Here is a 16,644-nt window from a genome sequence, read left to right as displayed (position 1 = left end):
GAGACAGACAAACCGACAGGCAGAGAGCGAGACAGACAAACCGACAGACAGGCAGAGAGAGCGAGACAGACAAACCGACAGACAGGCAGAGAGAGCGAGACAGACAAACCGACAGACAGGCAGAGAGAGCGAGACAGACAAACCGACAGGCAGGCAAGAGAGAGCGAGACAGACAAACCGACAGGCAGGCAGAGAGAGCGAGACAGACAAACCGACACAGGCAGAGAGAGCGAGACAGACAGACAGAGACAGGCAGAGAGAGCGAGACAGACAAACCGACAGGCAGAGAGCGAGACAGACAAACCGACAGACAGGCAGAGAGAGCGAGACAGACAAACCGACAGACAGGCAGAGAGAGCGAGACAGACAAACCGACAGGCAGGCAAGAGAGAGCGAGACAGACAAACCGACAGACAGGCAAGAGAGAGCGAGACAGACAAACCGACAGACTGGCAAGAGAGACCGAGACAGACAGACAGACAGGCATAGAGAGCGAGACAGACAAACCGACAGGCAGAGAGCGAGACAGACAAACCAACAGGCAAACCGACAGGCAGAGAGCGAGACAGACAAACCGACAGACTGGCAGATAGAGCGAGACAGACAAACCGACAGGCAGAGAGAGAGACAGACGAACCGACAGACAGGCAGAGAGCGAGACAGACAAACCGACAGGCAGAGAGCGAGACAGACAAACCGACAGGCAGAGAGCGAGACAGACAAACCGACAGACTGGCAGATAGAGCGAGACAGACAAACCGACAGACAGGCAGAGAGAACGAGACAGACAAACCGACAGGCAGAGAGAGCGAGACAGACAAACCGACAGACAAGCAGAGAGAACGAGACAGACAAACCGACAGGCAGAGAGAGCGAGACAGACAAACCGACAGACAAGCAGAGAGAACGAGACAGACAAACCGACAGGCAGAGAGAGCGAGACAGACAAACCGACAGACAAGCAGAGAGAACGAGACAGACAAACCGACAGGCAGAGAGAGCGAGACAGACAGACAGAGAGAGCGAGACAGACAGGCAGAGAGAGCGAGACAGACAGACAGAGACAGGCAGAGAGAGCGAGACAGACAGACAGAGACAGGCAGAGAGAGCGAGACAGACAGGCAGAGAGAGCGAGACAGACAGACAGAGACAGGCAGAGAGAGCGAGACAGACAGACAGAGACAGGCAGAGAGCAAGACAGACAAACCGACAGGCAGAGAGCGAGGCAGAGAGCAAGACAGACAGAGACAGGCAGAGAGAGCGAGACAGACAAACCAACAGACAGGCAGAGAGAGCGAGACAGGCAGAGAGAGCGAGACAGGCAGAGAGAGCGAGACAGGCAGAGAGAGCGAGACAGGCAGAGAGAGCGAGACAGACAAACCGACAGGCAGAGAGCGAGGCAGAGAGCAAGACAGACAGAGACAGGCAGAGAGCGAGACAGACAAACCGACAGACAGGCAGAGAGAGCGAGACAGGCAGAGAGAGCGAGACAGGCAGAGAGAGCGAGCCAGGCAGAGAGAGCGAGACAGACAAACCGACAGACAGGCAGAGAGAGCAAGACAGACAGGCAGAGAGAGCGAGACAGACAGGCAGAGAGAGAGCGAGACAGACAGGCAGAGAGAGAGCGAGACAGACAGGCAGAGAGAGCGAGACAGACAGGCAGAGAGAGCGAGACAGACAGGCAGAGAGAGCGAGACAGACAGGCAGAGAGAGCGAGACAGACAGGCAGAGAGAGAGACAGACAGAGCAACAAAGAGTGAAAGAGAGAGAGAGAGAGACTGAGAGGGAGAGAGAGCGAGACAGACAGAGCAACAAAGAGTGAGAGAGAGAGAGAGACTGAGAGGGAGAGAGAGCGAGACAGACAGAGCAACAAAGAGTGAGAGAGAGAGAGAGACTGAGAGGGAGAGAGAGCGAGACAGACAGAGCAACAAAGAGTGAGAGAGAGAGAGAGACTGAGAGGGAGAGAGAGCGAGACAGACAGAGCAACAAAGAGTGAGAGAGAGAGAGAGACTGAGAGGGAGAGAGAGCGAGACAGACAGAGCAACAAAGAGTGAGAGAGAGAGAGAGACTGAGAGGGAGAGAGAGCGAGACAGGCAGAGCAACAAAGAGTGAGAGAGAGAGAGACTGAGAGGGAGAGAGTGGGAACACAGAGACACAAGACGGCACAAATAAAAGGTCATGTTTGTGTGTCACAGTTGACACCTGAGCACGTGTAGCCGCCATGCCTCGGATCAGGCGCCCCGATCAGCTACCGCTATATTATTCAGAGTCCACTCTTGACTGTGTTGACCTTTCGGCCATGTTGATCATATGGTGTCGACAACCTGAGGGGGGGGGTTCAACCTGATACCTAAATCGCAGCCAGTATTATATAACAGCTTTGCGGTCAGGTTTGAATTAGGCGCAGTGTCTATTTTGATAGTCAATAGGTTGAAAAAGGTCAACATTCACAAGGTCGACAGTGACACAATGTTGACACAAGCAAATAGGCAATACATGATCAGGTCGACATGCATTTTTATCATTTTGTTTTGGTTTCCTTGCCACGCTTTCACACACTTTACTGTTCCCAATCTGAGTCCACGTGGATTGGAACAGATCTACGAGTTCTGTTATGTGATATCCGTCCCCTCCCACTCTCCCATCACATGACACATTCAGCGCCCGAGTGCCCGCCTCTGGCAGCCATGCGTGTTTTCCATACGGAGTTATTTTGTAAATGAGATAATGGCTTTTAGGGGTTTCATTTAAATGTATTCATTTTGAATGCCCCAGATGTAACCCTTTATGTCAATTACATATCACCCTTTGTCCAGTGCAGGTGTAAACCTATACTGGGAGGTCTAACTAGTTTATTTGACTTTCACAGCACCGCAGAACCCTTTTGGCACCTTTTTTAAACAAAAGATCATTTTGCTTTCACCAATCTTGTATAAAAAAAAAAAAAAAAACACCTGACGCTCCAGGACAGAGGTCACTCGTTCGAGAAGGAAAGAAGTCAATGTTTTCTAGTTGCAGAGCCTTTTGCAAATGTGCTGCAGAACACTGCGACATGCAGCGCAGCAGCGGCGGTGACGCACGAGTTGGTCACAATGTAAGAACTCCTTTCCCACCACGTCACACAATAAATAACGGACTCTCACCCTAGTTATGGGAGCAAAGGATTATAACAAACACACATACAATACTCCACCGCAAACCATGAAACCATACAGAAAGTGCGGAACTGTAACTTAAGGACTAAACCCATAGGAACTCTAACCATCAGACTTCTAAGAAGTTCAGGGGGGGAATTAGCTCCAAAAATGAGGCCGTTGTGAGGGGTAACTGGTGCAAGGTGAGAACTTACCGCAGGAAACAGCATGTAATTTCTGAGGAAGTCGTGAGTCTCAAAGAGAGTATAATCCTTAAATTCCACTGCAAGACAAAACACGTCCTTATTAATTGTCAGACGCTTCACGATATCTGGAAACTGAAGGCCACAGTGCAAGTGCTACATGGATGACGAACGCTCCTAATTCACGTTTCAGCGGAATTCAATAAATGCGGAAAACGTGCAAAACCTTTCCTGCGCCAGTGGCTCCACAACAGTGCGGTGCTTGGGGGCCACTATGGGACAATGCGCATCCTGGTGGGGGAGGATAAGCGTAGAAGGTCGTCAGATGACCCGCCAGTCATATTGTGCATTTCCACGTAGAACAGAATGTTGTGGGTAGGGATATAATTTCCGCTATAATCTGACATACAGGGATGGAGGGAGCAGGTCCCGCAGAGAGGCTGGCATAGGTGGATAATGAAGCGGTAATAAACATGCGATATTACCTTGGACCGCTAGCGCAGCTAGTCGGATGTACTGCTCCACAGTACAGTGCAGGCGTCCCTCAAACACGTCCTTCCGTAGCTGGAGGTAATACTGGTACCTGAGGAAGGGAAGCAGCCAATTAGTACAATCATTATAAAAGAAGCCGTGCGTCTCGCAGTATATGTACATTACGGTGGGACCATTACAAGTCCTATTTGAACCAACTGGTGTAAACCTGATTAACCACCAGTAGGTGGCACACATAAATTTTCTATAAACAGATGGTTCAGGACCATTTGTACCATACCAGAACATCAGGCAGTGTGTAAATCTTGTAATATTTGAGTTTAGTGCAAAAATACCCATCACACAGCTGGAAACGCTTACCAATAAAGAAAACAATTATATGTTACACAGTACCATCGGCTAATACTAAACAAACATCTTTCAAATTGGATCCGAGTGATTTTAAACACTTTATTTCTTATCTTTGAGCACATTGAGTGTGTATATGTCTGTAAGTCTTTTTAACCTCTATTTTTCGCTGCAAACCACAATCCCCATACAGTAAAATTAGGGGATTTCTAATGACAAAATAATAAAGGTTACGTTTTAAAAATCCTTTTCTTTGTGCGCTCCCCAGATAACAGTCCCTTTTTTTCTTCTGTCCTAAAATACATTACGGTGGGTGTCAGAATTACGCCTAGTTTAGGACAAGTTATTACTGCTTAAAACAAAAACAACAACAGAAAAACGAAATACAATGCAGCGATTAGGACTGCGCAGTTCTGGCGTCATTTTGTGGGCGGTTCCTTACGGCGCTTTGGAGACAACCTAAGTTGGATTAACGCCATTTTAAGAATGCTGCCTCGGTCCACAAAATGGCCACCTCCACTGTACGCAAAAAAACAGGCACATGAATACAAAAAACTTTAAAAACAAAAAAGGGAAATGTGAAAGCCACAAGTTGTAATTACTCCCACTTGGCTCATGAGCGAAACCTCGACAAATCATAAATGCAGAGATAAAGTCCCGGCCTTTGAAGGCGCATCACTTTACAGATTATGGAGATTAAGATGCCGTACAAAAGGCTGGCAGCCGCACTAACAGACGCTTGATCCTGTGCCCATCGCTAACTCAAATAACCTTAACACGTCGGCACACTCGTTTCTGAGGACACCTGAAGATTCCTATAGGCGGGTGATGCTGTACTCAGCATTAGGCACTGCCCAGCGGGAATGCCATCTTAAAAACATGGTCTCATGCTGTGGTCAACCCAAGCTGTGCACCCATGTAGAGAGGGCTGCGGCCATTTCATTGGCTTGAATCCAGGACACTTGCTGTCACAATATTTCATGTTCCGTTTGTAGGCAGACATTAATACAATGATATGCCAGTAGTTATGGTAACCATCTCCCCACCGTCCACTGTCCAATCCGGTAGTACGGCCTAGGCACATGCACAGCCTGCAGATAGCCGGAGGATGCGTCCGTTTCGGAATCAAGACCACAATCAACAGCTGGCCACACCCCCTTTGGGGACTGGCCACACCCCTGAACATGGGCCCCCTACGAATACATTTCCCCAGTTGGCCCTTTTCATACACATACATACACATGGTAGCTATGTATACATACACACACACACACACACACACTGCTGGTGAATGCAGGCACCACCAGCTGCACTAATCGCCATCAGAAGTTGTACATTTCAGCAACGTTATCGTGAATAATCTTTTCATAAAACAAAAGGGGAATTAAAGTATAAATATATTTGGTAAGACGACATTTCTCTGCGCCGAGCTACAGTAACGGCAGGAGACAGAGGGCTTCTTATAACAAGTTCGGGATCTGCTGGAACTTTCACGTGATTTCTATTTTGAGAACAGAAGATGTTTTGGTGAAAATCTGCCACTTAATAGTCTGAGGGCGGAAACACGGAATGTGCGCGTCAGTAAGTGTATTGTGACGCACTATCTAGTCCGGGAGCGTTAGCCCCCCCGCAGCACCGTCAGAGTAGGAGATATATAAACGTTCATTGTGAATTTTTGGGCTGGATATACACATTTTATGAACGGTTGTGCTCATTACTCATTGTACATATAAGAGTTACATTTATTTTGTGTTTCTGTGGCCTAAGATGCCTGAATTAAAGCAGTGCAATATCGTGACCTGAAAATTGTGGAAGGATTTTATACATATTCAATACATCTGTTTTTGGGGCCTAGTTCCGGTTCCACAAATATATTTCCTGTTTGTGTTAATGGCATCCATATTTGTTTTCCCTCCATAGATATTTTGAAAAGCAGCAAATGATTTGAAGGAACACCGTGCACCGTACCTGCTGGATAACCTGGAAACCGTGACCTGTGTGGGGTCCTGAGGACCGAGTTTGAGAACCCCTGATCTATATGATATTTAGGGAGACTTGTCTCTTCCATCACAACTTGATTGAGTCCATCCAATTGGGTACGAGGTGCCGTTATCTCAGTGAACTGACACTGCAATCCAATTATCAACGCGCATTAAACCAGAGTACACTCCTGTATTACCGTTCACACCTCACAGGCAATAGTGGGGAAAATGCTTATTTTAGAGATAAAATGTTGGGAACCTGGGACACCCACTAATGACTATTTATGCAATTGCAAGTTTCCAATGAGCTTAATAAGTCCTAGAATTCCATGTCATTTCTGGGTTTTAAGAAAAGCAATTTTCTCAAAGTATCCCAAAATCAACTATTTTGTTGCTGTATGCACCCCAAAGTACCCCAAAAAGCATGAAAAGAGAGAGTTTGCTTTTTAAAAAAATTTCCCTTTTGAAAAAAGAATGCACAAATCAGACATTTAACACCGTTAAAAACCCCGGCTGGTCATTGCCCAAATAGACATTTTTAATTGGATTAGGGAATACTCCGGTAGTGCGCACTCGTGGAACCGCTACTTGCACCTAACTGGATTCATTCCAAACAATATATCCATCTGAAATGTATCTTCTTGTGCACAAAATGATGGGGATACCACCCTTCCTGAGAGTCCAAAGCCCTTTACTTATATACAAGTGTTATATCATACTCCATCAAACCATAGCCACTAAGCGGATGCACTACTGCCGCAACCGTATCGGGGAAGAACAGCCTCCATGTTTTCTGGAACTGTCCTGGCCCAGTATTACCCTGGCCCCAGCATTAACCCCATCCATAGCACTACCCCCTTACTCTATGGCCGGCATTACACAGTAGAACTGTTTGGGCTTCTCTTTGTGATTTCCCCTGAGAGGGATCCAATCGGACCTCTCCCAGAACCCCACACGGTTGCCGCTTCCCACTGAGCATACGCTGTCCTGCATGATACATACTTATGTAAGTACATATGTGATTAAGGATACATACAGACCGGCGGTGGGAATACCAGGGGTCAGAATACAGCCGCGGGCATCCCGATGGAGGGAATCCGGACAGAGGTCAGGTAAGTATACTGTACGTACCTTCCCCATGCCCCCCCCCCCCCATTAACCCTCCCTTCCCACAGCCTAGCCCTCCCCCACTACTGCCTAAACCTAACTCCTACCCCACCACCTAAACCTAACCCCCCACCCTGCAGCCTAACCCTAAGTCCCCTCCTAGTGCCTAAACCAGTGATGGCTAACCTTGACACTCCAGCTGTTGTTGAACTACACATCCCAGCATGCCCTGCATCAGTTTTAGCATGGCACATAGCTGGAGTGTCAAGGTTAGCCATCACTGGCCTAAACCCCCTTCCCCGGCCTGCAATAAGCAAAGCAAATCCTGGTCTTCCATAGAGGCACAAGCAAAAAAACGGCCGTCTCGTAACGCAACACCCCCAACGGGCTCCCGCAGATAACCAAATCCAAGCCTATAGATTACCGTAAATGGGTTCAGCCAAAATTTCTTGTCATTTATAACGGTGACCGGTATAACTATTCACACCGTCGCGTCTCCAAGATGGCCGCTGGCATGTAACGTGTTAAGTTTAATCACACGTTAAATTACATAGATCAACTATGCTAGAAGCATCCGAGGAATGTGATACAGGCTGGCACTCTGCACAATGTCCGTGGGAGCTACCAGGAATGCTGGCATTTAGGAAGGGGAGGTAGACCGAGAGCTAGAACATCCTAAATGAACAGTTTCACAGCTGCGGGCAAAGCGGAGAGCGGAACCAATGCTGGCAGGTAATTAATAACGCCTAGAGCGCTGGCCAGTGCCTCTGTATCTCACACAGATTAGATATCGCGATACGAGTACTTACATAATAGTCCAGAAGCTCTATAAGTTCTGAAAGCACGGGTTCCACCGGCCCTACATGGAGAGCGACCACGGGGTCAGAGAAATCCAAACATTTTATTGGTCAGAGCCAGATTTTTATTATACGGTTATTCCCTGATCCGCCAATAGGATTACCGATCAGAAGAGCAGGGAATCTGAGTATTTATTATTATTTAGGGCAGTATGGACGGTGTAATGGTTATAGCATTACTGCCTCACAGCACTGAGGTCATGGGTTCTATCCCCACCATGTGTTATATATACAGGGCAGTACGGATGGTGTAATGGTTACATTACTGCCTCACAGCACTGAGGTCATGGGTTCTATCCCCACCATGTGTTATATATACGGGGCAGTACGGACAGTGTAATGGTTACATTACTGCCTCACAGCGCTGAGGTCGTGGGTTCTATCCCCACCATGTGTTATATATATACAGGGCAGTACGGATGGTGTAATGGTTACATTACTGCCTCACAGCACTGAGGTCATGGGTTCTATCCCCACCATGTGTTATATATACAGGGCAGTACGGATGGTGTAATGGTTAGTATTACTGCCTCACAGCACTGAGGTCATGGGTTCTATCCCCACCATGTGTTATATATATGGGGCAGTACGGATGGTGTAATGGTTACATTACTGCCTCACAGCACTGAGGTCATGGGTTCTATTCCCACCATGTGTTATATATACAGGGCAGTACGGACGGTGTAATGGTTATATTACTGCCCCACAGCGCTGAGGTCATGGGTTCTATCCCACCATGTGTTATATATACAGGGCAGTACGGATGGTGTAATGGTTAGCATTACTGCCTCACAGCACTGAGGTCATGGGTTCTATCCCCACCATGTGTTATATATACGGGGCAGTACGGATGGTGTAATGGTTAGCATTACTGCCTCATAGCACTGAGGTCATGGGTTCTATCCCCACCATGTGTTATATATACGGGGCAGTACGGACAGTGTAATGGTTACATTACTGCCTCACAGCACTGAGGTCATGGGTTCTATCCCCACCATGTGTTATATATACGGGGCAGTACGGACGGTGTAATGGTTACATTACTGCCTCACAGCGCTGAGGTCATGGGTTCTATCCCTACCATGTGTTATATATACGGGGCAGTACGGATGGTGTAATGGTTATAGCATTACTGCCTCACAGCACTGAGGTCATGGGTTCTATCCCCACCATGTGTTATATATACAAGGCAGTACGGACGGTGTAATGGTTAGTATTACTGCCTCACAGCACTGAGGTAATGGGTTCTATCCCCACCATGTGTTATATATACAAGGCAGTACGGACGGTGTAATGGTTAGTATTACTGCCTCACAGTGCTGAGGTCATGGGTTCTATCCCCAACATGTGTTATATATACGGGGCAGTACGGACGGTGTAATGGTTACATTACTGCCTCGCAGCACTGAGGTCATGGGTTCTATCCCCACCATGTGTTATATATACGGGGCAGTACGGACGGTGTAATGGTTAGCATTACTGCCTCACAGCACTGAGGTCATGGGTTCTATCCCCACCATGTGTTATATATACGTGGCAGTACGGATGGTGTAATGGTTACATTACTGCCTCACAGCGCTGAGGTCATGGGTTCTATTCCCACCATGTGTTATATATACGGGGCAGTACGGATGGTGTAATGGTTACATTACTGCCTCACAGAGCTGAGGTCATGGGTTCTATCCCCACCATGTGTTATATATACGGGGCAGTACGGATGGTGTAATGGTTAGCATTACTGCCTCACAGCACTGAGGTCATGGGTTCTATCCCCACCATGTGTTATATATACGGGGCAGTACGGATGGTGTAATGGTTATATTACTGCCTCACAGCGCTGAGGTCATGGGTTCTATTCCCACCATGTGTTATATATACGGGGCAGTACGGATGGTGTAATGGTTAGCATTACTGCCTCACAGCACTGAGGTCATGGGTTCTATCCCCACCATGTGTTATATATACTGGGCAGTACGGATGGTGTAATGGTTACATTACTGTCTCACAGCACTGAGGTCATGGGTTCTATCCCCACCATGTGTTATATATACGGGGCACTACGGATGGTGTAATGGTTAGTATTACTGCCTCACAGCACTGAGGTCATGGGTTCTATCCCCACCATGTGTTATATATACAGGGCAGTACGGATGGTGTAATGGTTACATTACTGCCTCACAGCACTGAGGTCATGGGTTCTATTCCCACCATGTGTTATATATACGGGGCAGTACGGATGGTGTAATGGTTAGCATTACCGCCGCACAGCACTGAGGTCATGGGTTCTATCCCCACCATGTGTTATATATACGGGCAGTACGGATGGTGTAATGGTTACATTACTGCCTCACAGCGCTGAGGTCATGGGTTCTATCCCCACCATGTGTTATATATACGGGGCAGTACGGACGGTGTAATGGTTAACATTACTGCCTCACAGCACTGCGGACATGGGTTCTATCCCCACCATGTGTTATATATACGGGGCAGTACGGATGGTGTAATGGTCGGCATTACTGCCTCACATCACTGAGGACATGGGTTCTATCCCCACCATGTGTTATATATACGGGGCAGTACGGACGGTGTAATGGTTAGCATTACTGCCTCACAGCACTGAGGTCATGGGTTCTATCCCCACCATGTGTTATATATACGGGGCAGTACGGATGGTGTAATGGTCGGCATTACTGTCTCACAGCACTGAGGTCATGGGTTCCAACTAAATTAACCCTAGAATGTCTGTGTGTGCGTGTACATGTGGTAGAGAATATAGATTGTAAGCTCCACTTGGGCAGGGACTGATGTGAATGTTCAAATAGTCTCTGTACAGCGCTGCGGAATATGTGTGCGCTATATAAGAAACTAATAATAAATAATAATAATACATTTATGTACATGTGGCATGAAGCACCCGGATGCTGTATGTCCGCACACCTATATAATGTACACACACACACACACACACACACATATATATTTAACACTACCTATTACACACAGACAGCTAGAACGCATCGTCCCCCAGTCTTCTCCTCGCTCTGTGTATCTCAGTCTTGCCAAGGCATGGCAGACACTGTATAAAAGAACGCGCACGGATTCTGCCCTTTACAACCCATCAGCTTGCGACGCAGTGTAAACAGTCGCTCTGGAATCTCAGTGTTTGCCTTTGCTGGGAAGGAACAGACTGTTTTTTCACCCTAAAAGGCCACTATTTGTTAAAAATAAACTCCACACGTGAACTATGCAAGGAGAGGCCAGTAGCGGCACGCTCGCCGGGAGACGGACGCAAGTTGTAACCTGAATCTTCCTCTCCGAGCCGGAGCTGCTGCATTCATCACCACAAATTACAGGGAGAACGCTTGGATTGCCAGCACATACTCCCAGAGCAACATATCCTTTCATCGGGGATAATCCAGCATACCAGGGAATGGCTGCATGTAACACACGGACGCACCATATAATCGCACACATCTCCCGTTACCCTCCATCATGTACCGTGCAGGGACTTGTGGGTAACAATATAACAACTAGTTAAATGCCCGTCAGAATGACAGCTTAGCCCCCATCTGCTCCTACCCCCAATCTCTGTCCTCACAGCTGCCTCTCTCCATAGCCAGCAAGTTTAACACAGATCATTTTGCTTTCACCTTCTGGAATAATGTGGTCTGTCGAGTGGCCTCTAGTGGTCACTGGTGGTGCTGCACCTCAGAGGTGAGGCGTATCTTTGTGTCACCGCAGCAATGCATCTGGTGGCAGCAAGTGAAACTACATCTCTTTCTCTCTCGAAGCATTAGCCACCTTATTAGCTTTCAGGGAACACAATTTTTTGGTGACTGTACTTGCTACAAAAAGATGACTCTTAATAGTAGGATAATTGGCCACGTTGGAATAAAACAAACCCTGCGGCAACGTGTGCCACCACTTACAAGGCCACATCAACCTGCGGCTCCTGTAGAGAACTTGCCCACGTATGTTTCAGACCATATCAGGGTGATTGTGTGGCTCAGCGCGTCAGACAGGGTATCAGGATGGCTCACAGACAATGTCTAAGTCGACACAACAAGGTCGACATTCACTAAGTCGACCTTGACAAAAGGTCAACAAAAGTAAAAGGTCAACGTGGTAATGGTTGACGCATTGAAAGGAAGACGTTGACATCAGGTAGCACAAGCAAAACGAGGACATGCCAATATTCAACATTAATTAGGGGTGGACATGCTTAGGTGTCGATATTGACATAAAAAACCCTAAAAACCGCACATCGATTATTTCATGAGTTGGCATTTTGACTGTAGACCTAGATCACACCCTGGGCCCAGAGACCAAATTAGCATGGGTGCGGCCATCTTTAAAGCTGGCAGTTTGAACAAGGATATGATGACCAAGCGTTTGGTACATCCATGGTCATCACATGTGCAGCCCAGGTACATTGTTACACAGCAATGATAGATCAGCAGGGACACACGCAAACACATCGGGCCGGTACTGTCACTTTGCTGGTCAGTCAAAAATTGTGCATGTTGGAAGAGAAACAATAAATTTACCTCAAAGCCCAGGACCACGGGGCACCAGCGGGGCCCCCGATAACACGGCCATTACATTTGAAGCAGCAATCAGCTTAAAAGGCCAGATAGACCTGGTTCTGCCATTTATACAAATTGTCACATGAAGAATTGGGTGGTCACAAAGTCACGTATTGCAGGGGCAGAGAAGTATTAATGAATAGAAATACCTTACAAGCTTGTATGAAGGATGGGGAGCTTGGCAGAATGTCTGATAGGGCAAGGGTGAGAGTTCCTGAGAAAAAGGGGCAGCACAGGAGAATCTCAGATGTAGGGATGAGAGAAATGAAAGAGCATGATATAGGGCATGTGGTTCAGACAAAACTAGCTCCCAAAATATACTGGTTTATTAAGTGTGATTGTATGTACATACATGGGCAGACTAAATGGAAGTGGTTTTTATCTGCTGTCCAACATGACTACTTACCTGGTGATGCCGTGGTTTAGGTAGGAGACACTTGGCACATAGAACATTACACCAAAGTAAAGTAAGGACTCCATGGAAAACTTGTCCAGTTGCTTCTTCAGTGATTTTTCAAGCTCCACCCATCGTGCTTGCCGAGACTTTCCAATAAACCAGAGGCCAAAGTAGTGGGTCTGGGGAAAGACGAGCTGGTGAGTATCACAGTGTTTTCTTCACAAATGAAGACAGCATTGAGCAGAGACAAATAATGACATGATTCTGGAAAACACCACAGAACATCACAGTTGGGCATTGAACAGACAATCTACCTAACTAATAACTTTGAAGCATTGAAACCACCAACATACTGCGTGGGCAGAATGAATATCTGTGAGGAGCTGGAACCAGGCACATTCATTCCCTCCCTCCCCCCCCCCCAACCCCCCATCCTCAGAGATTACACCATTCCCTAGGGCATCACCAAGAGGCTTTCTTTTCTCCTGAAACCAGGAACATCCCCCATCCTTTAGTGATGACACCCCTCCGTCCGTAGGCATTTACCAAGAGGCTCTTTGTAGGGACTCACCAAGAGGCCTTCTCCTCTCCTGGAACCAGGCACATGCCCCAGCCCTCAGAGATTACACCATTCCATAGGGACTTCCCAAGCGGCCTTCTCTCCTGGAACCAGGAACATTAGTGAACCTGCTCTTAGGCGTATCTTCTGCGGGTGAGTTTGTTGCCCTCCCAGATTTGCCTTCTTTCCGCAAGGTCGGAATGGCCTTGGTGATGTAAACTGTATCACCAGCCATGCCCATACAGTGCCAGCTGTGATCTATGGGATGGACTTCTGGTTTTTTATAGTATGGCTGTATACGGATAGATGCTAAATTGAATTTTGTTGTCCTAAATTAGGATAATGACAATAAAGTTGTATCTAATCTAATCTAATCTATGGCAGTATGGTGTGCACCTGAATTGTGCAGTGGCGTGGGGCTCTGATGACGCTAATACCCCCACCACTTGCCCCTAGGTGACTGGAAGGTTTTGATAACCGAACAATTAGCAATAAGCTTATGCTGCCTGTACAGTCCATGCAGGGAGCTGGTTATATAAAGACAAGCAAGTGTTTTGATGTAACGTCTCTGTCCATGTCTGCTGAAGGTCACAGAACATTAACGTGCACTTTCCCTTATACAACAGGAAACATGAAATGACGCTGCTAGGAAAGAGATTTTGGCAGCAATCTCCGCCCTGGCACATTATCTCCACCAGCTCTCCTGGGAATGTAAACCGTCAGATATTCCGTTCAGCGCATAACTCTACACTATGAACAATTGTTGTTTTCAACTGATGCGCGCTCTTCCCTGCCAACAGGGGAGGCCGCGCCATTGCTGAAACCCTGGGCTGGACTGTGCAACATGGGCGCTAACATTTATCAGCACCTTACAGGACTGCCGAGGAGGTAACACCATCACTGGTGAGAAACCACGAGGAAAGATCACCAGCAATGAGGCACTCCTGTGGTTATTTGCCCAAACCACTTGGACAGAGATAAAGTGCTAGCCAATCAGCTCCTGACTGTCATGTTACAGAATGTGTGTGGAAAATGACAGTTAGGGGTGGATTGGTTGGTAGTATCTTCCTCGTTAAGCCCTGATATATCTCCCTCTTAGACCAAACATATATGGGAACTTTACTGTGACCTGAACAGGTAAACTACATAACATGGAGGACTACAGAACAGCATACAATAGAGTACACTTACCCAACACAGACAACAGTGATCACAGCGCCATCTACCAGTCCCAGTGATATTATGTCCCAAGCAATACTCAGCCTGCAGCTGTTGCTACGCTCCAACAATGTATCACACAGCGCCATCTACCAGTCCCAGTAATATAATGTCCAAAGCAATACTCAGTCTGCAGCTGTTGCTACGCTCCAACAATGTATCACACAGCACCATCTACCAGGCCCCGTGATATAATGTCCAAAGCAATCCTCAGCCTGCAGCTGTTGCTACGCTCCAACAAGAGGCAGGTCAGACAGAAGGAAAATGACCTACCCATGACAACAGACTGGACCACACAAATCTGAGAGATTACACATAAAACTTCACCAGACGGAAGCACAGGGAGGAGTGTAACACAGCGGCATCCTGAACAACAGGCAATTCTGACAGTTGTGGAGTCATTTTAATACCGTATGGCGCTCTGCTGTGATGCGCTCTCCCCAGGCGCTCTGCTGTGATGCGCACTCCCCAGGCGCTCTGCTGTGATGCGCACTCCCCAGGCGCTCTGCTGTGATGCGCACTCCCCAGGCGCTCTGCTGTGATGCGCACTCCCCAGGCGCTCTGCTGTGATGCGCACTCCCCAGGCACTCTGCTGTGATGCGCACTCCCCAGGCACTCTGCTGTGATGCGCACTCCCCAGGCACTCTGCTGTGATGCGCACTCCCCAGGCACTCTGCTGTGATGCGCACTCCCCAGGCACTCTGCTGTGATGCGCACTCCCCAGGCACTCTGCTGTGATGCGCACTCCCCAGGCACTCTGCTGTGATGCGCACTACCCAGGCGCTCTGCTGTGATGCGCACTCCCCAGGCGCTCTGCCAGGCATTTCGGAAACCATTCTGTTTTAACTTATAAATTGTATTTGGTGACAGTTGTTCATTTTGTTGTCAAGTTTTTGGCCTACTAAGAAACAAGGATATAAAAGAAAAGACGACTGCAAACGTCCTCGCTTACCTGGGTCACGGTACCGCAGGTCACACAAGAATCGGTTTTGCAGATTGTTCTTTAGAGCCAGGCACAGTCCTCACCAGGCTAATGCATTCCTACAATGCAGTGTTGTACGTAACTCACTCACAACCGTACATCAGCTGAATGGCCATCAGTGTGTGGCAACGCAGTATTTACGACTAAGCTTAGCGTCAGCGGGTCCATAGAACAGCGTTCTATGAGGAGTTATGTGTATGCAGAGGACAGGGTTGGTGCATGTGTGCCGGTAATGGCGGCTATGTAACGAGGATCACTGGTAGGTGAGGAGCACATCTCTTCATACGGCCAAATATCCCCCATTTTCTATGAGCAAACTACGCAGGTGTAAATACGTCCTACTTGCCTGCACCGAGTGTCTCCTGGATGTGTGAAATCCCAGCTACAGTTTGTTCACTCGATTACGGAGCGTCAGTGTGTTCAGGACATAGTGTGCATCTGTGACTAATCAGTGATTGGCTGCAACAGTGTTACATACTGTATAGTGGCAGCTTGTATGAACACGGTCCAGACACGCAGCAGCTGATCATCCGCGTGTGTAGGCGGCTTTACACGGACTCTCCCGGTGGCTGCAGAACTGCAGTGCAACATAGAGGTATCACTTACCCGCCAGGGCGGTAGCAGTGCACTGTAGCACCCATTCCTAGCATGCACCACAGAACCACGTGCTGGTATAAGTGAGCTTACAACGATGCCGGTGAGGAAGGGTCACATTTGCAGCATTAGCAATGAGAGGCTTATAGTGCTTCCTTGTGTCTGAGTATCGTGACTTGCACTTC

The 16,644-nt window shown here is 47.8% G+C and overlaps 1 protein-coding gene across 3 annotated transcripts in view; it reads right to left on the bottom strand.

Moving 5' to 3' along the window:
• The window catches only part of PTPN14 (protein tyrosine phosphatase non-receptor type 14), a 116,642-nt gene that overhangs the window by 31,982 nt on the left and 68,016 nt on the right, over positions 1 to 16,644 (bottom strand). For all 3 annotated transcript variants that reach the window (XM_083175173.1, XM_083175172.1, XM_083175174.1), the window contains exons 3-5: positions 13,116 to 13,285; positions 3,823 to 3,920; positions 3,350 to 3,417 (exon numbers count right to left, since the gene is read on the bottom strand). In XM_083175173.1, coding sequence (XP_083031299.1) covers positions 3,350 to 3,417; positions 3,823 to 3,920; positions 13,116 to 13,285 — 336 coding nt within the window. The remainder of the gene's footprint in view (positions 1 to 3,349; positions 3,418 to 3,822; positions 3,921 to 13,115; positions 13,286 to 16,644) is intronic.

Source organism: Crinia signifera, chromosome 3, assembly GCF_055691185.1.
Source record: "Crinia signifera chromosome 3, ASM5569118v1, whole genome shotgun sequence".
Taxonomy (NCBI): domain Eukaryota; kingdom Metazoa; phylum Chordata; class Amphibia; order Anura; family Myobatrachidae; genus Crinia; species Crinia signifera.
This window is presented reverse-complemented; position numbering and strand designations above follow the sequence as displayed.